Source organism: Pseudophryne corroboree, chromosome 1 (genome assembly GCF_028390025.1).
Source record: "Pseudophryne corroboree isolate aPseCor3 chromosome 1, aPseCor3.hap2, whole genome shotgun sequence".
NCBI lineage: Eukaryota > Metazoa > Chordata > Amphibia > Anura > Myobatrachidae > Pseudophryne > Pseudophryne corroboree.
This window is the reverse complement of record NC_086444.1, coordinates 402411722-402434937: the sequence shown is the minus strand read 5'-3', so window position 1 is coordinate 402434937 and position 23216 is coordinate 402411722. Positions and strand designations below refer to the sequence as shown.

General features: G+C 47.5%; 1 protein-coding gene across 1 annotated transcript in view; it reads right to left on the bottom strand.

Moving 5' to 3' along the window:
• GIT2 (GIT ArfGAP 2) overlaps positions 1-23216 on the bottom strand; it is a 195537-nt gene that overhangs the window by 120147 nt on the left and 52174 nt on the right. The window contains exon 3 of the mRNA XM_063938779.1: positions 13801-13934. Coding sequence (XP_063794849.1) covers positions 13801-13934 — 134 coding nt within the window. The remainder of the gene's footprint in view (positions 1-13800; positions 13935-23216) is intronic.

Below are 23216 nucleotides of genomic sequence, written 5' to 3'. Positions count from 1 at the left end.
GCTCATAAGTTTACATACCCTAGCAGAATTTGTGATTTTCTGGCCATTTGTCAGAGAATATGAATGATAACTCACAAACTTTTCTTTCATTCATGGTTAGTGGTTGGGTGAAGCCATTTATTGTCAAACAACTGTGTTTACTCTTTCTAAATCATAATGACAACAGAAACTACCCAAATGACCCTGATCAAAAGTTTACATACCTCAGTTCTTAATACTGTGTATTGCCCGCTTTAACATCAATGACAGCTTGAAGTCTTTTGTGGTAGTTGTGGATGAGGCTCTTTATTTTCTCAGATGGTAAAGCTGCCCATTCTTCTTGGCAAAAAGCCTCCAGTTGCTGTAAATTCTTGGCCTGTCTTGCATGAACTGCACGTTTGAGATCTCCCCAGAGTGGCTAAATGATATTGAGGTCAGGAGACTGAGATGGCCACTCCAGAACCTTCACTTTATTCTGCTGTAGCTAATGACAGGTCGACTTGGCCTTGTGTTTTGGATCATTGTCATGTTGGAACGTCCAAGTACGTCCCATGCGCAGCTTCCGGGCTGAGTGCAAATTTTCCTCCAGTATTTTCTGATAACATGCTGCATTCATCTTGCCATCAATTTTGGCCAAGTTTCCATTGCCTTTGTAGCTCACACATCCCCAAAACATCAGCGATCCACCTCCGTGTTTCACAGTAGGAATGGTGTACCTTTCATCATAGGCCTTGTTGACTCCTCTCCAAATGTAACGTTTATGGTTATGGCCAAAAAGGTAAATTTTGGTCTCATCACTCCAAATGACTTTGTTCCAGAAGTTTTGAGGCTTGTCTCTGTGCTGTTTGGAGTATAGTAAGCGGGATGTTTTGTGGCATTTGCATAGCAAATAGCTTTCTTCTGGCGACTCGACCATGCAGCCCATTTTTCTTCAAATGCCTCCTTATTGTGCATCTTGAAACAACCACACCACTTTTTTTCAGAGAGTCCTGTATTTCAGCTGAAGTTATTTGTGGAATTTTCTTTGCATCCCGAACAACTTTCCTGGTAGTTGTGGCTGAAATTTTTGTTGGTCTATCTGACCGTGATTTGGTTACCACAGAATCCCTCATTTTCCACTTCTTAATTAGATTTTGAACACTGCTGGTTGGCATTCTCAATTGCTTGGATATCTTTTTATATGTCTTTCCTGTTTTATACAGTTCAATTAACTTTTCCCGCAGATCCTTTGACAATTCTTTTGCTTTCACCATGACTCAGAATCCAGACATGTCAGTGCAGCACTGGATGAAAGATGCAAGGGTCTTTCAGGAGTCCAGAAACTCACTGACCTTTTAAACACACACACTGATTACAAGAAAACAGATCACAGGTGAGGATGGTTACCTTTAGTAGCCATTCAAATCCGTTTGTGTCAACTTGTGTGCATGTTATCAGGCCACAATCTCCAGGGTATGTAAACTTTTGATCAGGGTCATTTGGGTAGTTTCTGTTGTCATTATGATTTAGGAGAAAATTGGCTTACAGAAGACTCTTGTATGGGTGCACTCTTGTATAAATTTGTTAATATGAAATTATTAAAACATAACTTTTAATGAATATTTAATTTAAGAAAAAAAATCCACACTATCGTATTCCACCACCGTTGGTCAGTAAGGATAAAATGGTATCTATGTATCAACATACATGTCAACTTATCTATATCTCTTAAGAGTAAGATAACGTCAAAAGTGTGACTGCGTAAATCAGTCCTGGCTACGTCAATTTTTAAGGCCCTGACTACATCAAGGGACTTGGAATCCGTAGCCACAGGCACCACAATAGGTTGGTTCATATGAAACAACGAAACCACCTTAGGTAGAAATAGAGGACGAGTTCTCAACTCCGCTCGATCCACATGGAAAATCAGATAGGGGCTCCTGTGAGACAAGGCCGCCAATTCGGACACCCGCCTCGCAGATGCCAAGGCCAACAACATGACCACTTAACACGTGAGAAATTTTAATTCAACTGTTTGAAGAGGTTCAAACCAGTGTGACCTAAGGAACTGTAACACCACGTTAAAGGTCCCACGGTGCCACTGGGGGCACAAAAGGAGGTTGGATGTGCAGCACTCCCTTTACAAAAAAGTCTGGACTTCTGGGAGAAAAGCCAATTCCTTCTGAAAGAATATAGATAAGGCCGAAATCTGCACCTTAATGGAGCCTAACTTTAAGCCCATATCCACTCCTGCCTGTAGAAAATGGAGAAAACGACCCAGCTGAAAATCTTCCGTAGGAGCATTCTTGGCTTCACACCAAGACACATATTTCCTCCAGATACGGTGATAATGCCTCGCCGTTACCTCCTTCCTAGCTTTGATCAGAGTAGGGATGACTTCCCCTGGAATACCTTTCCTAGCTAGGATTTGGTGTTCAACCGCCATGCCGTCAAACGTAACCGCGGTAAGTCTTGGAACACACAGGGCCCCTGTTGCAACAGGTCCTAGCTGGGAGGAAGAGGCCACGGATCTTATACGATCATTTCCTGAAGATCTGAATACCAGGCCCTTCGAGGCCAATCCTGAAGAATGAGTATTGTCTGCACTCTTGTTCGTCTTACGATTCTCAATATTTTTGAGATGAGCGGAAGAGGGAACACATATACCGACTGAAAAACCCATGGTGTCACCAGGGCGTCCACCGCTACTGCCTGAGGGTCCCTCGACCTGGAACAATACCTCCAAAGTTTCTTGTTGAGGCGTGACGCCATCATGTCTATTGAGGAAGTCCCCAACGACTTGTTATCTCTGCGAAAACTTCTTGATGAAGACCCCACTCTCCTGGATGGAGTTCGTGTCTGCTGAGGAAGTCTGCTTCCCAGTTGTCCACTCCCGGAATGAAGAATGCTGACAGAGCGCTTCCGTGATTTTCCGCCCAGCAAAGAATACTGGTGGCTTCCGCCATTGCCACTCTGCTCCTTGTCCCGCCTTGGCGGTTTACATGCACCACGGCTGTGACATTGTCTAACTGAATCAGAACGGGTAGGTTGCGAAGAAGATTCTCCGCTTGTCGTAGGCAGTTGTATATGGCCTTTAATTCCAGCACGTTGATGTGTAGACAAGCCTCCTGGCTTGACCACAGTCCCTGAAAATGTCGTCCTTGTGTGACTGCTCTAGGAGGTGAGCACTCTGAAGCCACCACAGGAGAGACACCCTGGCCCTGGGGGACAGGCTTATTTTCGGATGTATTTGTAGATGGGACCCCGATCACTTGTCCAGAAGGTCCCACTGAAACGTTCTCGCATGGAACCTGCCGAAGGGGATGGCCTCGTAGGCCGGCACCATTTTTCCCAATACTCGAGTGCATTAATGAACTGACACTCTTCTTGGTTTTAGCAGGTCCCTGACCATGTTCTGGAGTTCCTTGGCTTTTTCCGTTGGGAGAAAAACCCTCTTCATTTCCGTGTCCAGAATCATACCCAAAAATGATATCAGAGTTGTCAGAATCAACTGCGACTTTGGAAGATTTAGAATCCAGCCTTGTTGCTGCAGCACTCTCAGGGAAAGCGACACGCTTTTCAGTAATTGATCTCTCGATCTCGCTTCTATCAGGAGATCGTCCAAGTATGGGATAATTGTGACTCCTTGCCTGCGCAGGAGCACCATCATTTCCGCCATTACCTTGGTGAAAATCATCGGGGCCGTGGAAAGCCCAAACGGCAAAGTCTGAAACTGGTAATGACAATCCTGTACAGCGAATCGCAGGTACGCCTGATGAGGGGGACAAATGGTGACATGAAGGTATGCATCCTTTATGTCTAGTGATACCATAAAATCCCCCCCTTCCAGGCTGGAGATCACTACCCGGAGAGATTCCATCCTGAATTTGAACCTTTTCAAATACAGGTTCAGGGATTTTAGATTCAGAATGGGTCTGACCGAGCCATCCGGCTTCGGGACCACAAACAGGGTTGAATAGTACCCTTTTCCCTGTTCCCTGTTGCAATAGGGGAACTTTGATAATCACTTGCTGTTGACCCAGCCTTTGAATGGCAGCTGAAACTATTTCCCTCTCTGGGGGAGAAGCTGGCAAAGCCGATTTGAAAAATCGGCGAGGAGGCACTTCTTCGAACTCCAACTTGTAGCCTTGGGATACAATTTCGATCGCCCAAGGATCCAAATCCGACTGAACCCAGACCTGGTTCAGTCATGCGGTGCCCCAGCGTCATGCGGTGGATTTTGTAGAGGCCGGGGACGACTTTTGTTCCTGGGAACTAGCCGTAGCAGGCGTTCTTTTCCCTCTACCTTTGCCTCTGGCGATGAAGGAAGAGCCCCGTCCCTTTCTGAACTTATGCGACCGAAAGGACTGCATCTGATATTGAGGCGTTTTCTTTTGCTGTGGGGGAACATAAGGCAAAAAAGAAGACTTACCCGCGGTAGCCGTGGAAACCAGGTCCACGAGGCCCTCCCCAAATAAAATCTCACCTTTGTAAGGTAAAGTTTCCATATGTCTTTTTGAATCGGCATCACCCGTCCATTGGCGGGTCCACAGGGACCGTCTAGCAGAAATTGCCATGGCATTGGCTCTTGAACCCAACAGCCCAATGTCACTCGCAGCCTCTCTCATATACAACGCTGCGTCTTTAATGTGACCCAAGGTCAACAAAATGCTATCCTTATCTAGGGTGTCAATGTCAGATGACAAGTTATCTGCCCATGCAGCAATTGCACTACCCACCCATGCCGACGCTACTGCCGGTCTGAGCAAGGCACCCGTATGCGTATAAATTGATTTTAAGGTAGTTTCCTGTCTGCGATCAGCAGGATCCTTGAGGGTTGCCGTGTCTGGAGATGGTAGCGCCACCTTTTTGGACAAGCGCGTTAAAGCCTTGTCCACCGTGGGCGAGGATTCCCATCGTAACCTGTCCTGTGAGGAGAAAGGATACGCCATAATAATTCTCTTGGGAATCTGCAGTTTGTCTGGAGTTTCCCAAGCTTTTTCAAATAAGGCGTTCAGCTCATGAGATGGGGGAGACGTTACCTCAGGTTTCTTTTCCTTAAACATGCAGACCCTCGTGTCAGGGACAGAGGGGTCCTCTGATATGCAAAACATCTTTTATTGCAATAATCATATAATGAATGCTCTTGGCCACCCTTGGGTGTAACCTCGCATCATCATAGTCGACACTGGAGTCAGAATCCGTGTCGGTATCAGTGTCTGCTATCTGGGAAAGGGGACGTTTATGAGACGCCGAAGGGCCTTGTGACACAGTCAAAGCCATGGATTGACTCCCAGCTTTTTCCCTGGACTCTGCTTTGTCCAATCTTTTATGTAATAAAGTCACATTTGCATTTAAAACATTCCACATATCCAACCAATCAGGTGTCGGCGGGGCCGACGGAGACACCACAATCATCTTCTCTGCCTCCTCCCTAAACGAGCCTTCTGCTTCAGACATGCCGACACACACGTACTGACACCCCCACACACACTGGGATATACAAATATGGGGACAGCCCCCCAATAAGGACCCTTGGAGAGACAGAGAGAGAGTATGCCAGCACACACCCAGCGCCACTGGACACTGAAACAAAGTCCCAGTCTGTACAGTGCTTTTATAGATATATAATACACTTACTGCGCCAATTAAATGTGCCCCCCCCTTGTTTTTGCCCTCTGTACTTGTGTTCAGCAGGGGAGAGTCCGGGGAGCAGCTTCTCTGCAGCTTGCTGTGGAGAAAATGGCGCTGGTTAGTGCTGGAGGATCAAGCTCCGCCCCTCAACGGCGGGCTTCGGTCCCGCTCAAATTCTTTATACTGGCGGGAGTTTTGTAATATACTGCCTCCGCAGTATCTATTATGCTGGCCAGTGTCCCCTGAGGTTATTATTGCTGTCCAGGGCGCCCCCCCTGCGCCCTGCACCCTGACAGTGCCTTATGTGTGTGTGAGTGTGGGAGCAATGGTGCGCAGCGTGACCGCTGCGCGGTACCTCAGTGAAGATCTGAAGTCATATGCCGCCTGTGAAGTCTTCTTTCTTCTTATACTCACCGGGCTTCTATCTTCCGGCTCTGGGAGGAGGACGACGGCGCGGCTCCGGGACGAACAGTGAGGACGACACCTGTGTTCCGACCCTCCGGAGCTAATGGTGTCCAGTAGCCTAAGAAGCAGAGCCTATCATTTAAGTAGGTCTGCTTCTCTCCCCTCAGTCCCACGATGCAGGGAGCCTGTTGCCAGCAGTGCTCCCTGAAAATAAAAAACCTAACAAAAGTATTTTCAGAGAAACTCAGTAGAGCTTCCCTGCAGTGCATCCAGTCTCCTCTGGGCACAGGATCTAACCGAGGTCTGGAGGAGGGGCATAGAGGGAGGAGCCAGTGCACACCCTTTCTAAAGTCTTAGAGTGCCCATGTCTCCTGCGGAGCCCGTCTATACCCCATGGTCCTTACGGAGTCTCCAGCATCCTCTAGGACGTAAGAGAAATTGTGTCAACCATTTCCATGTCGATCTTTTGACACTGTCAACCTTTCCTACGGTCTACCTATTCTATATCGACTTTTTAACCCTATCAACCTAATGCATGTCTACCATTAGGGGTAGACCTATTTACTGTAGACCTTTTTAGTGTATATCTAATAATCCACACGCATGCACCTGCTGAAATGGTCTCTCTTCCTAAATGACAGAGTATATTCCAGGTATTTATATACAAAATACCTGGCCTATAAGTACACAGCAGTAGTAATTATCAAATTTAAAGTTACAGAACATTTAGTGGAATCATCAACATTTGCACAAATATATTGTGAATTTGACCAAGGCTACTAAGAACACAAACATCACATCAGCTTGATTGGCGCAACCAAACAGCGCATCCACTCTACCTTTATCCCTTCCATTATTCTCCCTTATCCTCTATTTAAGTGGTTCCTAAACTCAGGGGTAGATGTATTATTCGTCTGTATGAGGGAGACGTGTTACCAGTGCATGTTATGTGTGCTATACCACTTCTCCCCCAAGTATGAATTTGCTGGTGTGTGGTACATGACAGGGCACCCCTGTCTATATCACACCGATAAGCCAGGCAATGTATAACTACTGTACTACTGATCGTTCCAACACCTGCAGCTTTTGATTTTGACAGCTGCAGGTGTCATTACCCATTCACCACAGTAAGGAGAGCATTGTCCCTGTCTGTGGCGGCTGCCGACTCAGGGCTGCATGGGAGATCTCGCAAAGCTACCCCTTCCAGTGATATCCGCTAGAGCGCACAGCTGATCAGCTTAGTGTTGATGCACTGTGCATCTCCCTCTGGCTGACTCCAGGGATATCGCTTTTGTGAGATCTCACAAGCAGCCACCGCAGCCAGGGACAGAACAGTCCCTGCTGTGGTGCATGGGCAACGACACCTGCAGCTGACAAAATTGATTCCTGCAGGTGTCGGAAAGATCAGTGCCACTGAACATTCATACAATGCCCTGCGTATCAGGGAGCTATCTTGCAGATATCAGCGCCGAATGATAGAGGCGTTATTGCACATACTGCTTCTCCCCATGTATTACAGCAGTGGCATCAGTGCACATAACGTACACTGATAGCACTTCTCCATAACGGAGAATAATACATTTACCCCTGAATTTGGAAACCACTGCTCTACTCCATTCCCACTCCGGCCACATGTTCACCCACCTTTTTCCCTCATTCCCTACCTCAGCCTCTTTTTGGCCTTGGCTGATCCATAACTGCTTCCAGATGACTAATTTCACTCTACAGTTACGCACTCATCCTTTCCACAAATTAAAAAAAAAAGTAAAGCAAAAAAAGCACCTTCCCTATTTTTTGATGAGACAAGGTTTACACCGAAATGATGGTGGTGATCTAGGTTTCAATTTTCTGCCAAATCATATATAAGATTGCATAAATATAACACAATATTGCATTACCTTGCAGCTAAACCCATTCAAACTACTGGGTGAGCAGAGTTTGGGCACCCAAACACATTACTATTTGATTATTTGTAAGAAAAGTAACAAAGATAAGCCAATGGAAAATAAAAATGAGACCAAATAAAAATGAAAATAGACCTAATACTTGTTACAGTGCCAGTAGCTCAAGCCTTCATACATTTCAGTTTGTTCTCCAATGGAATTGTAACCGAGCAAAACACAAATGATATTATAGCATACTTATCTAGATCACCTCTGCAATCTGATATAAAAAATAAGATTTTAAACCTACCGGTAAATCTTTTTCTCGTAGTCCGTAGAGGATGCTGGGGACTCCGTAAGGACCATGGGGTATAGACGGCTCCGCAGGAGACATGGGCACTGTAAAGACTTTAGAATGGGTGTGCACTGGCTCCTCCCTCTATGCCCCTCCTCCAGACCTCAGTTAGGACTGTGCCCAGAGGAGACTGACCGTACGAGGAAAGGATTTTTGTTAATCTAAGGGCAAGATACATACCAGCCCACACCATACATACCGTACAACATGGAATGAACCAAACCAGTTAACAGTATGAGCCAAACAGCATCAGCCAAAGACTGATCTCAACTGTAACATAACCCTTATGTCAGCAACAACTATATACAAGCCTTGCAGAATTTGTCCGCACCGAGACGGGCGCCCAGCATCCTCTACGGACTAGGACAAAAAGATTTACCGGTAGGTTTAAAATCTTATTTTCTCTTACCTCCTAGAGGATGCTGGGGACTCCGTAAGGACCATGGGGATTATACCAAAGCTCCAAACCGGGCGGGAGTGCGCGGATGACTCTGCAGCACCGATTGAGCAAACAGGAGGTCCTCATCGGCCAGGTTATCAAACTTGTAGAATTTTGCAAAAGTGTTTGAACCCGACCAAGTAGCTGCTCGGCAAAGCTGTACTGCCGAGACACCTCGGGCAGCTGCCCAAGAAGAGCCCACCTTCCTAGTGGAATGGGCCTTTTTTCGAATTCGGTAACGGCAATCCAACCGTAGCCTGAGCCTGCTAAATCGTATTACAGATCCAGCGAGCAATAGTCTGCCTTGAAGCAGGAGCGCCAACCTCGTTGGCTGCCTGCAGGACAAACAGTGCCTCTGTTTTCCTAACTCTAGCCGTCCTGGCTACATAAATTTATAAGGCCCTGACTACCTCAAGGGACTTGGAATCCTCCAAGTCACCCGTAGCCACAGGCACCACAATAGGTTGGTTCATATGAAACGACGAAACCACCTAAGGTAGAAACTGAGGGCGAGATCTTAACTCCGCCCGATCCACGTGGAAAATCAGATAGGGGCTCTTGTGAGACAAAGCCGCCAATTCGGACACCTGCCTTGCAGATGCCAAGGTCAACAACATGACTACTTACCAAGTGAGAAAATTTAAGTCAACCGTTTGAAGAGGTTCAAACCAGTGTGATTTAAGGAACTGTAACACCACGTTAAGGTCCCACGGTGCCACTGGGGGCACAAAAGGTGGCTGGATGTGCAGCACTCCCTTTACAAAAGTCTGGACTTCTGGGAGAGAAGCCAATTCCTTCTAAAAGAAAATAGATAAAGCTGATATCTGCACCTTAATGGAGCCTAACTTGAGGCCCATATCCACTCGTGTCTGCAGGAAGTGGAGAAAACGACCCAGCTGAAAATCCTCCGTAGGAGCATTCTTGGCTTCACACCAATATACATATTTTCCCCAGATACGGTGATAATGCTTCGCCGTTACTTCCTTCCTAGCCTTGATCAGAGTAGGGATGACTTCCCCCGGAATACCTTTCCTAGCTAGGATTTGGTGTTCAACCGTCATGCCGTCAAACGTAACCGCGGCAAGTCTTGGAACACACAGGGCCACTCTTGCAATAGGTCCTCCCTGGGAGGAAGAGGTCACGGATCTTCTGAGCATTTCCTGAAGATCTGAATACCAGGCCCTTCGAGGCCAAACTGGGACAATGAGAATTGTCTGCACTCTTGTTTTTCTCACGATTCTCAATACTTTTGAGATGAGTGGAAGTGGGGGAAACACATAGACCGACTGAAACACCGACGGTGTCACTAGGGCGTCCACCGCCACTGCCTGAGGGTCTCTCGACCTGGAAAAATACGTCCGAAGCTTCTTGTTGAGGCGTGATGCCATCATGTCTATTTGAGGAAGTCCCCAACGACTTGTTACCTCTGCAAAGACCTCTTGATGAAGCCCCCACACTCCTGGATGGAGATCGTGTCTGCTGAGGAAGTCTGCTTCCCAGTTGTCTACTCCCGGAAAGAAGACTGCTGACAGACCACTTACATGATTTTCCGCCCAGCGAAGAATCCCGGTGGCTTCTGCCATTGCTGCTCTGCACCTTGTCCCGCCCTGGCGGTTTACATGCGCCACGGCTGTGATGTTGTCTAACTGAACCAGAACGGGTAGGTCGCGAAGAAGATTCCCCGCTAGTAGTAGGCCTTTGTATATGGCCCTTAACTCCAGTAAATTGATCTGGAGCCACCACAAGAGAGATACCCTGGCCCTAGGGGACAGGCTTATCCTCCGATGCATTTGTAGATGGGACCCTGACCACTTGTCCAGAAGGGCCCACTGAAAAGTTCTCACATGGAACCTGCGGAACGGAACGGCCTTGTAGGCCGCCACCATCTTTCCCAATACTCGAGTGCATTGATGAACTGACACTCTTTTTGGTTTTAGCAGGTCCTTGACCATGTGCTGGAGCTCCTGGGCTTTTTCCACTGGGATAAAAACCCTCTTTTTTTTCCCGTGTCCAGAACCATGCCCAAAAATGACAGCCGAGTTGTCGGAACCAACTGCGACTTTGGTAGATTCAGAATCCAGCCGTGTTGTTGTATTACTCTCAGGGAGAGCGACACGCTTTTTAGCAACTGATCTCTTGATCTTGCCTTTATCAGGAGATCGTCCAAGTATGGGACAATTGTGACTCCTTGCTTGCGCAGTCGCACCATCATTTCCGCCATTACCTTGGTGAAATTTCTCGGGGCCGTGGAAAGCCCAAACGGCACGTCTGAAACTGGTAATGACAATCCTGTACAGCGAATCTCAGGTACGCCTGATGAGGCGGATATATGGGGACATGAAGGTATGTATCCTTTATGTCCAGTGAGACCATAAAATCCCCCCCTTCCAGGCTGGAGATCACTGCCCGGAGAGATTCCATCTTGAATTTGAACCTTTTCCAATATAGGTCCAGGGATTTTAGATCCAGAATTGGTCTGACCGAACCATCCGCCTTCGGAACCACAAATAGGGTTGAATAAAACCCTTTCCCCTGTTGCACTAGGGGAACCTTGATAATCACCTGCTGTTGACACAGCTTTTGTATGGCAGCTGAAACTATTTCCCTCTCTGGGGGGGGAAGCTGGCCAGGCTGTTTTGAAAAATCGGCGTGGAGGCACATCTTCGAACTCCAGTTTGTAGCCTTGGGATACTATATCGATCACCCAAGGATCCAAGTCCGACTGAACCCAGACTTGGCTGAAGAGCCGAAGACGTGCCCCCGCCGGTGCGGACTCCCTCAGCGGAGCCCCAGCGTCATGCGGTGGATTTTGTAGAGGCCGGGGAGGACTTTTGTTCCTTGGAACTAGCCGTAGCTGGAGTTCTTTTCCCTCTACCTCTGGCGAGGAAGGAAGAGCCCCGACCCTTTTTGAACTTATGCGCCCGAAAGGACTGCATCTGGTATTGAGGAGTTTTCTTTTGCAGTGGGGGAACTTAAGGCAAAAAAAAGAAGAACTTACCCGCGGTAGCCTTGGAAACCAGGCCTGCGAGGCCCTCCCAATAACACTTCACCTTTGTAAGGCAAAGCCTCCATATGTCTCCTTGAATCCGCATCACCTGTCCATTGACGGGTCCACAGGGACCGTCTAGCAGAAACTGCCATGGCATTGGCTCTTGAACCTCACAGCCCAAAATCTCTCGCAGCATCCCTCATATATAAGGCTGTGTCCTCAATGTGATCCAAGGTCAACAAAATACTATCTTTATCTAGGATGTCTATGTCAGATGAGAAGTAATCTGCCCCCGCTGCAATAGCGGTACCCACCCATGCCGATGCCCCTGCCAGTCTCAGCAGGGCACCCGTTCTGCGAACCGCAGGATCCTTGACGGTTGCCGCGTCCGGGGACGGTAATGCAACCTTCTTGGACAAGCGCGTCAAGGTCTTGTCCACCGTGGGCGAGGATTTCCACCGTAACCTGTCCGTCGCAGGAAAAGGATACGCTATGATAATTCACTTGGGAATCTGCAGTTTGTCTGGAGTTTCCCAAGCTTTTTCAAATAAGGCGTTCAGCTCATGAGATGGGGGAGACGTTACCTCAGGTTTCTTTTCCTTAAACACGCAGGGTCAGGGACAGAGTGGTCAGGGACAGAGTGGTCCTCTGTGATATGCAAAACATCTTTTATTGCAATAATCATATAATGAATGCTCTTGGCCACCCTTGGGTGTAACCGTGCATCATCATAGTCGACACTGGAGTCGGAATCCGTGTCGGTATCAGTGTCTGCTATCTGGGAAAGGGTACGTTTATGTGACCCTGATGGGTCTTGTGACACAGTCAAAGCTATTGATTGACTCCCTGCTCTATCCCTGGACACTGCTTCGTCCAATCTCTTATGTAATAAATTCACATTAGCATTTAAAACATTCCACATGTCCACCCAATCCGGTGTCGGCTGTGCCTACGGAGACACGATCACCATCTGCTCTGCATCCTCCCTAAACAAGCCTTCCGCCTCAGACATGTCGACACACACGTACTGACACCCCCACACACACTGGGATAACTGAAATATGGGGACTGACCCACAATAAGGCCCTTTGGAGAGATAGAGTATGCCAGCACACACCCAGCGCCACAATATACTGAAAACAAAAGTCCCAGTCTAAATAGCGCTTATAACATATATTTGCACCAAATAATGTGCCCCCCCCTCATTTTTGCCCCGTTACTGTGTTCAGCAGGGGAGAGTCCGGGAGCAGATTCTCTGCAGCATGCTGTGGAGAAAATGGCGCTGGTTAGTGCTGGAGGATCAAGCCCCGCCCTCTCGACGGCGGGCTTCGGTCCCGCTCATATCTTTATACTGGCGGGGGTTTTATAACATACTGCCCCTGCAGTATCTAAACTTGCTGCCAGAGTAAATTGAGGTGTTTATTGCTGCCCAGGGCGCCCCCCCCCGGCGCCCTGCACCCATGCTGTGCCTGTGTGTGTATGTGGGAGCAATGGCGCGCAGCGTTACCGCTGCGCGTTACCTCAGTGAAGATCTGAAGTCTTCTGCCACCTTTGAAGTCTTCTTTCTTCTTATACTCACCCGGCTTCTATCTTCCGGCTCTGCGAGGAGGACGGCGGCGCGGCTCCGGGACGAACGGCGAGGGGGAGACCTGCGTTCCGACCCTCTGGAGCTAATGGTGTCCAGTAGCCTAAGAAGCATAGCCTATCATTTAAGTAGGTCTGCTTCTCTCCCCTCAGTCCCACGATGCAGGGAGCCTGTTGCCAGCAGTGCTCCCTGAAAATAAAAAACCTAACAAAAAAGTATTTTCAGAGAAACTCAGGAGAGCTCCCCTGCAGTGCATCCAGTCTCCACTGGGCACTGGAACTAACTGAGGTCTGGAGGAGGGGCATAGAGGGAGGAGCCAGTGCACACCCATTCTAAAGTCTTTACAGTGCCCATGTCTCCTGTGGAGCCGTCTATACCCCATGGTCCTTACGGAGTCTCCAGCATCCTCTAGGACGTAAGAGAAAGCAACAATAGAAGAGGTCCGACAAGGTCCCATCATGTAGAAACATCTACTGTATTTATAAAACACACACATGGCCATCACTGTGACTAGACCACTGAATTGCTCAGTAACCAAGCATGACCCATTACCTGCAGCAGGGTGGGGGGCCATGACGTGTGTTTTAGATGCCTCACTTGAGAGATGTGCCGCCCCAGGCTTCGGTGTACACTACAGCATTCGTCGCATATCAAGACACCTCTGTTAATTGATGCCCAACGAGGATCTGTAAAATAAAACATTACAAACTAGTACATTCATTTATGCTTCAATGCCTCAATCTAAACTCGTAAGGAAAGAGCATGTAGCCAGTTAAGAAATATCAACTGAGGTCTAGAAACAGTAACATCAGACCTATACAGCAGCAAAACTTTTATTATTGTTTTTAAAATATTTTTCCTTCAAAAGGGGGTCTTCAATTAGTGCCGTTTTTTTTCGAACAGTTGGAAAAAAAATGGCACTTTCCGCCCATTCGACGTATTCAAAGCCCGTTCCGATTTTTAAACTTGTTGAAAAATCCGCCCAGGCGAAAACGACGTGGATTGGAGAATTCACCGCAGATCCACGTGTGTTATCAAATTTGCGGGCGTTGAACAGGTTTTTGGTCCATTTTCGCCTATGCCGATTCGACCCAAAAAAAAAAAAAAAAAAAATCGAAAATGCCCGCTATTGAATGGCAAACAGTCGAATTAATGCTGGTTTTCAGACAACTGGAAAACTCGCCACTAATTGAATATCCCCCATAGGCTTTTCCAGCCATGGTTTAAAAGAACACTGAAATGTAAGCTTTTACAAGAGGACCTAACCTATTCCTTTTCAAACTATTATTTGTTTTGCCGAATTAGGATAATTTCTTAAAGAATAAAAAATAAGAATTTACTTACCGATAATTCTATTTCTCGTAGTCCGTAGTGGATGCTGGGGACTCCGTCAGGACCAAGGGAGAATAGCGGCTCCGCAGGAGACAGGGCACAAAATTAAAAGTTTGACCACTAGGTGGTGTGCACTGGCTCCTCCCCCTATGACCCTCCTCCAAGCCTCAGTTAGGATACTGTGCCCGGACGAGCGTACACAATAAGGAAGGATTTTGAATCCCGGGTAAGACTCATACCAGCCACACCAATCACACTGTACAACTTGAGATCTGAACCCAGTTAACAGCATGATAACAGAGGAGCCTCTGAAAAGATGGCTTCCAACAATAATAACCCGATTTTTGTAACAATAACTATGTACAAGTATTGCAGACAATCCGCACTTGGGATGGGCGCCCAGCATCCACTACGGACTACGAGAAATAGAATTATCGGTAAGTAAATTCTTATTTTCTCTGACGTCCTAAGTGGATGCTGGGGACTCCGTCAGGACCATGGGGATTATGCCAAAGCTCCCAAACGGGCGGGAGAGTGCGGATGACTCTGCAGCACCGAATGAGAGAACTCCAGGTCCTCCTTAGCCAGGGTATCAAATTTGTAGAATTTTACAAACGTGTTCTCCCCTGACCACTTAGCTGCTCGGCATCGTTGTAATGCCGAGACCCCTCGGGCAGCCGCCCAAGGTGAGCCCACCTTCCTTGTGGAGTGGGCATTTACAGATTTTGGCTGTGGCAGGCCTGCCACAGAATGCGCAAGTTGAATTTTGCTACAAATCCAACGAGCAATCGTCTGCTTAGACGCAGGAACACCCAGCTTGTTGGGTGCATACAGTATAAACAGCGAGTCAGCCTTTCTGACTCCAGCCATCCTTTAATATATATATATATATATTTTTAAGGCTCTGACAACGTCGAACAACTTGGAGTCCTCCAAGTCGCTAGAAGCCGCAGGCACCACAATAGGTTGGTTCAGGTGAAACGCTGATACCACCTTAGGGAGAAACTGAGGACGCGTCCGCAGTTCTGCCCTGTCCCAATGGAAAATCAGATATGGGCTTTTGTACGATAAAGCCGCCAATTCTTACACTCTCCTGGCCGAAGCCAGGGCCAGTAGCATGGTCACTTTCCATGTAAGATATTTCAAATCCACCGATTTGAGTGGCTCAAACCAATGGGATTTGAGAAATCCCAAAACTACATTGAGATCCCACGGTGCCACTGGAGGCACAACCGGGCTGTATATGTAGTACTCCTTTGATAAAAGCTTGGACTTCAGGAACTGAAGCCAATTCTTTCTGGAAGAAAATCGACAGGGCCGAAATTTGAACCTTAATGGACCCCAATTTGAGGCCCATAGACAATCCTGTTTGCAGGAAATGTAGGAATCGACCCAGTTGAAATTCCTCCGTCGGAGCCCTCTCCTTCAGGATCCGGCTTTCAACCGCCATGCCGTCAAACGCAGCCGCGGTAAGTCTAGAGGTAGAGTGCACGGATCCTCCGTGCGCATCTCTTGAAGTTCCGGGTACCAAGTCCTTCTTGGCCAATCCGGAGCCACGAGTATCGTTCTTACTCCCCTTCGCCTTATAATTCTCAGTACCTTGGGTATGAGAGGCAGAGGGGGGAACACATACATTGACTGGTACACCCATGGTGTTACCAATGCGTCCCCAGCTATTGCCTGAGGGTCTCTTGACCCGGCGCAATACCTGTCCAGTTTTTTGTTGAGGCGGGACGCCATCATGTCCACCTTTGGTTTTTCCCAACGGTTCACAATCATGTGGGAGACTTCTGGGTGAAGTCCCCACTCTCCCGGGTGGTGATCGTGTCTGCTGAGGAAGTCTGCTTCCCAGTTGTCCACTCCCGGAATGAACACTGCTGACAGTGCTATCACATGATTTTCTGCCCAGCGAAAAATCCTTGCAGCTTCTGCCATTGCCCTCCTGCTTCTTGTGTCGCCCTGTCTGTTTACGTGGGCGACTGCCGTGGTGTTGTCCTACTGGATCAACACCGGCTGACCCTGAAGCAGAGGTCTTGCCAGGCTTAGAGCATTGTAAATTGCCCTTAGCTCCAGTATATTTATGTGAAGTGAAGTCTCCAGGCTTGACCACACTCCCTGGAAATTTCTTCCCTGTGTGACTGCTCCCCAGCCTCTCAGGCTGGCATTCGTGGTCACCAGGACCCAGTCCTGAATGCCGAATCTGCGGCCCTCCAAAAAGGTGAGCACTCTGCAACCACCACAGAAGAGACCCCCTTGTCCTTGGAGACGGGGCTATCCGCTGATGCATCTGAAGATGCGATCCGGACCATTTGTCCAGCAGATCCCATTGAAAGGTTCTTGCGTGGGATCTGCCGAATGGAATCGCTTCGTAAGAAGCCATCATTTACCCAGGACTCTTGTGCATTGATGCACTGACACTTTTCTTGGTTTTAGGAGGTTCCTGACTAGCTCGGATAACTCCCTGGCTTTCTCCTCCGGGAGAAAAACCTTTTTCTGAACTGTGTCCAGAATCATCCCTAGGAACAGCAGACGTGTTGTCGGGATCAGCTGGGATTTTGGAATATTTAGAATCCACCCGTGCTGTTGTAGCACTACTTGGTATAGTGCTACTGCGACCTCTAACTGTTCTCTGGATCTTGCCCTTATCAGGAGAACGTTCAAGTAAGGGATAATTAATACGCCTTTTCTTTGAAGTAGAATCATCATTTCAGCCTTTACCTTGGTAAAGACCCGGGGTGCCGTGGACAATCCAAACGGCAACGTCTGAAACTGATAGTGACAGTTTTGTACCACGAACCTGAGGTACCCTTGGTGTGAAGGGCAAATTGGGACATGGAGGTAAGCATCCTTGATGTCCCAGGACACCATAAAGTCCCCTTCTTCCAGATTCGCTATCACTGCTCTGAGTGATTTCATCTTGAACTTGAACCTTTGTATGTAAGTGTTCAAAAGATTTCAGACTTAGAATAGGTCTCACCGAGCCGTCCGGCTTCGGTACCACAAACAGCGTGGAATAATACCCCTTTCCTTGTTGTAGTAGGGGTACCTTGACTATTACTTGCTGGGAATACAGCTTGTGAATAGCTTCCAACACCGTCTCCCTGTCGGAGGGAGATGTTGGTAAAGCAGACTTCAGGAATCTGCGAGGAAGAGACGTCTCGAATTCCAATCTGTACCCCTGTGATACTACCTGCAGGATCCAGGGGTCGACTTGCGAGTGAGCCAACTGCGCGCTGAAATTCTTGAGACAACCCCCCCACCGGACCTGAGTCCGCTTGTAGGGCCCCAGCGACATGCTGAGGACTTTCCAGAAGCGGGGGAAGGCTTCTGCTTCTGGGAAGGAGCTGCTTGCTGCAGTCTCTTACCCTTTCCTTTGCCTCGGGCAGATATGAATGGCCTTTTGCCCGCTTGTTCTTATGAGAACGAAAGGACTGAGGCTGAAAAGACGGTGTCTTTTTCTGTTGGGAGGTGACCTGAGGTAAAAAAAGGTGGATTTTCCGGCTGTTGCCGTGGCCACCAAGTCCGATAGACCGACCCCAAATAATTCCTCCCCTTTATACGGCAAACTTCCATATGCCACTTGGAATCCGCATCACCTGACCACTGTCGCGTCCATAAACTTCTTCTGGCAGAAATGGACAGCGCACTTACCCTTGATGCCAGAGTGCCAATATCCCTCTGTGCATCTCGCATATAAAGAAAATGCATCCTTTAAATGCTCTATAGTCAATAAAATATTGTCGCTATTCAGGGTATCAATATTTCCAGTCAGAGATTCCGACCAAACCCCCCCAGCACTGCACATCCATGCTGGGGCGATTGCTGGTCGCAGTATAACATCAGTATGTGTGTATATACTTTTTAGAGTATTTTCCAGCCTCCTATCAGCTGGATCTTTGAGGGCGGCCGTATCAGGAGACGGTAACGCCACTTGTTTTGATAAGCGTGTGAGCGCCTTATCTACCCTAGGGGGTGTTTCCCAGCGCGCCCTAACCTCTGGCAGGAAAGGGTATAATGCCAATAACTTCTTTGAAATTAGCAACTTCCTATCGGGGGTAACCCACGCTTCATCACACACTTCAATCAATTTATCTGATTCAGGAAAAACTACAGGTAGTTTTTTTCACACCCCACATAATACCCATTTTTGTGGTACTTGTAGTATCAGAAATATGTAACGCCTCCTTCATTGCCGTGATTATGTAACGTGTGGCCCTACAGGAAAATACGTTTGTTTCTTCACCGTCGACACTGGAGTCAGTGTCCGTGTCTGTGTCTATGTCGACCGACTGAGGTAATGGGCGTTTTAAAGCCCCTGACGGTGTTTGAGACGCCTGGACAGGTACTAATTGGTTTGCCGGCCGTCTCATATCGTCAACCGACCTTGTAGCGTGTTGACACTATCACGTAATTCCATAAATAAAGCCATCCATTCCGGTGTCGACTCCCTAGGGGGTGACATCCCATTACAGGCAATTGCTCCGCCTCCACTAACATCGTCCTCATACCTGTCGACACACACGTATCGACACACAGCACACACACAGGGAATGCTCTGATAGAGGACAGGACCCCACTAGCCCTTTGGGGAGACAGAGGGAGAGTTTGCCAGCACACACCAAGGCGCTATAATTATACAGGGATAACCTTATATAAGTGTTTTCCCTTATAGCAGCTTAATATATATTAATATCGCCAAAATATGCCCCCCCTCTCTGTTTTAACCCTGTTTCTGTAGTGCAGTGCAGGGGAGAGCCTGGGAGCCTTCCCACCAGCGGATCTGTGTGGGAAAAATGGCGCTGTGTGCTGAGGAGATAGGCCCCGCCCCCTTCACGGCGGGCTCTTCTCCCGTTTTTTTCTGTAATCCTGGCGGGGGTTAAATACATCCATATAGCCCAGGGGCTATATGCGATGTATTTTTAGCCAGTAAAGGTAATTACATTGCTGCCCAGGGCGCCCCCCCCCCAGCGCCCTGCACCCTCAGTGACCGCGGTGTGAAGTGTGCTGAGAGCAATGGCGCACAGCTGCAGTGCTGTGCGCTACCTTAAGAAGACTGGGACGTCTTCAGCCGCCGATTTCTGGACCTCTTCTTTCTTCAGCATCTGTAAGGGGGCCGGCGGCGCGGCTCCGGTGACCCATCCAGGCTGTACCTGTGATCGTACCTCTGGAGCTAGTGTCCAGTAGCCTAAGAAGCCAATCCATCCTGCACGCAGGTGAGTTCGCTTCTTCTCCCCTTAGTCCCGCGTTGCAGTGAGCCTGTTGCCAGCAGGACTCACTGAAAATAAAAAACCTAACAAACTTTTATTCTAAGCAGCTCTTTAGGAGAGCCACCTAGATTGCACCCTTCTCGGCCGGGCACAAAAACCTAACTGAGGCTTGGAGGAGGGTCATAGGGGGAGGAGCCAGTGCACATCACCTAGTGGTCAAACTTTTAATTTTGTGCCCTGTCTCCTGCGGAGCCGCTATTCCCCCTTGGTCCTGACGGAGTCCCCAGCATCCACTTAGGACGTCAGAGAAACTAGGGCTAGTCCTTGAGTTCTTACCAGTCTGGGCACAAACATCCTAACAGCAGTGAAATAATTACATGAGTCCTAAGGCAGCAATACAGGTACTGTAGATCCCACAGCCCAGCACATCCAAGGGGCTATATATGGCAGAATACAGTCATTTCACAGATGGGCCAAGTGGCTGGATCATTTCTAGCGTCACTGCAGACACAACCAATTGTGACCTTCAGACATTTACCATCATGCCCAATAATTATCTGAGAAATTTCATTCAGATTATGATCACATATCATATTTCAAGCTTCCCAATATCGTAGTGCGTATACAGGTTTACCGCACTGAACCTCTTCATATTAATTCCCTCAAGCAGATTAGGATGACAGCATTTATTTTGTCACTTCATTAAAAGTTTGCGCACATCACAGCAAATAAATGTGATACCTGAAAAATTCTCTTAGATTCAACAATTAATCTATCACATTGAATTATAGTTTCACAGGAATACAAAACTATTAAGGAGGACAGCAATTGCTCATGTAACCAGCTATGGTGCTACCTAAAGGGGTTTACCACTCTGAATTTATTAATTGTTATTTATTTTTTTAACTGTTCTCCCATGTCTCGGGTGGAACACTACTGAAGAGAAGCACAGGCCCCAGTGATATTTATGTACTAGGACCTTGTCTAATGCAGAAATGGACAGGGAATCCAAGTGGAAAAATAGACCACCTCTCCCAAAGTACTAGTAAATGTAAATGAGTGAAATAACCCCTTAGTTAGTGAAATTCAATTCAGCATAATAGATGCAATTTGCCAGTTCTGATAGCAAATTTCACTGAACAACATCGCACATTTTGCCATGCACTCCACAGAAGAGAACAGGAAATCATGTGGAATGTAGGCGTTACCACACCTGTACAATACATCTGCAGCCGGGCATCCACAGCACTTGAATTCCACCCCATAATGTCTCTAGTCAGGTCAGGCTACACCGCCACAATCCATCACACAACTGCAATAATCTCTGATTTGCAGACATAGGGGGTAATTCCAAGTTGATCGCAGCAGGATTTTTGTTAGCAATTGGGCAAAACCATGGGGGTCATTTCGAGTTGTTCGCTCGTTATTTTTTTTTCGCAACGGAGCGATTAGCCGCTACTGCGCATGCGCAATGTCCGCAGTGCGACTGCGCCAAGTAAATTTGCTATGCAGTTAGGTATTTAACTCACGGCATTACGAGGTTTTTTCTTCGTTCTGGTGATCGGAGTGTGATTGACAGGAAGTGGGTGTTTCTGGGCGGAAACTGGCCGTTTTATGGGAGTGTGTGAAAAAACGCTACCGTTTCTGGGAAAAACGCGGGAGTGGCTGGAGAAACGGAGGAGTGTCTGGGCGAACGCTGGGTGTGTTTGTGACGTCAAACCAGGAACGACAAGCACTGAACTGATCGCACTGGCAGAGTAAGTTTCGAGCTACTCAGAAACTGCACAGAGAAGTCTTTTCGCAATTTTGCGAATCTTTCGTTCGCAATTTTGATAAGCTAAGATTCACTCCCAGTAGGCGGCGGCTTAGCGTGTGCAAAGCTGCTAAAAGCAGCTTGCGAGCGAACAACTCGGAATGACCACCCATGTGCACTGCAGGGGAGGCAGATATAACATGTGCAGAGAGAGTTAGATTTGGGTGGGGTGTGTTCAATCTGCAATCTAATTTGCAGTGTAAAAATAAAGCAGCCAGTATTTACCCTGCACAGAAACAAAATAACCCACCCAAATCTAACTCTTTCTGCGCATGTTATATCTGCCTCCCCTGCAGTGCACATGGTTTTGCTCAATTGCTAAAAAAAATTCTGCTACGATCAACTTGGAATTACCCCCATAATTTGTAGTGCTGTTCTATAGAGAATAGTAATGTTTAGCATAGTGTTTCCTCACTATTCCATCATATTTATGACTGCCATGTCCCAATTTTTAGGACAATACTCAAACAGAAAATGAGAAAAAGCACAAGTTTTAGGTATAGATTCCGGACAATTTTATGGGCATATCCAGTATCACTGCTACAACTTCAGCATACTATGGCGTAAAATCGGTACATAAAAACTTCAAACAGAACGCCACAGAATAACTACTGAGATTAACAATCAGTTTCATACTAAGTGTAACTCTCAGGGATAGCGGTAGTGATAACCACCGATGTCCCTACGAGTTACTTCCCCGGAATTTTGTGAAAGACTCCACCAGGAAAATCTGACACTGCGCTGCACACTGTGTAAGTATCCGGAGTTGAAGCTGGAGGGGGGCTGTAGGAGGGGGAAGCGGATGATATCACTCCTGCTAGTAAGCCTCCAAAGACTTAAAGCAGTTTACACCATCTGAAGATGGTGTAAACTAACGGGGCCAAACTCTGAAGAGCTTTTCTTTTTGGCATTTGGTACACAGGATTGGGGCTGTAATGCCGGTGGTCGGGATACCGGAGCTCAGTGATCCCGACTGCCAGAATGCCGGCAAGGGTGGGGGGGATGGCCAAGTGCAACAGAGCCCCTTGCTGGCTCGCTACACAGCGGGCTCGGTGGCACTCCACAAGTACTATTCCCACTCTATGGGTGTCGTGGACACCCACAAGTGGGAATAGCCGGTTTGCCGGCATTATAAGTGAGGAGAAAGGATTTTGCATGGAGGTTTGTGTGAATAGCAACAATTAATAAAAGTATGAAGATACTGCAGGTTCTACATAATTTCATGAAAAAATAAACCTGTGCTTTTTCCGATCAGGACAAAAATAAGGACCAGCTAGTCCTTCACAAATCCAATAATGTGATAAATCTCACGTAACTGATATCACATAACAGATTTTACTTTATCATAATTTATCCAACAAAATATATAAAAAAAAGAAAACATGAAGCTGTGTGTGAAAAGGGTATTTGTTAATCATACAGATGCCACATGGCTCCACCCACCTCTCATTCCTAGGAGGATTCAGTGCGGGATTCTAAAGATAACCAGAATGACAAAAGGAGATGTTCCATTAACGATTCATTCCGTGCCCACCCCACCACAAGCCCTGCAACCAGCTGCTTTGTAGAGTATAGTCTAGGCAACATGATGCGACCTTTCCCAGCTGTTGTACCAG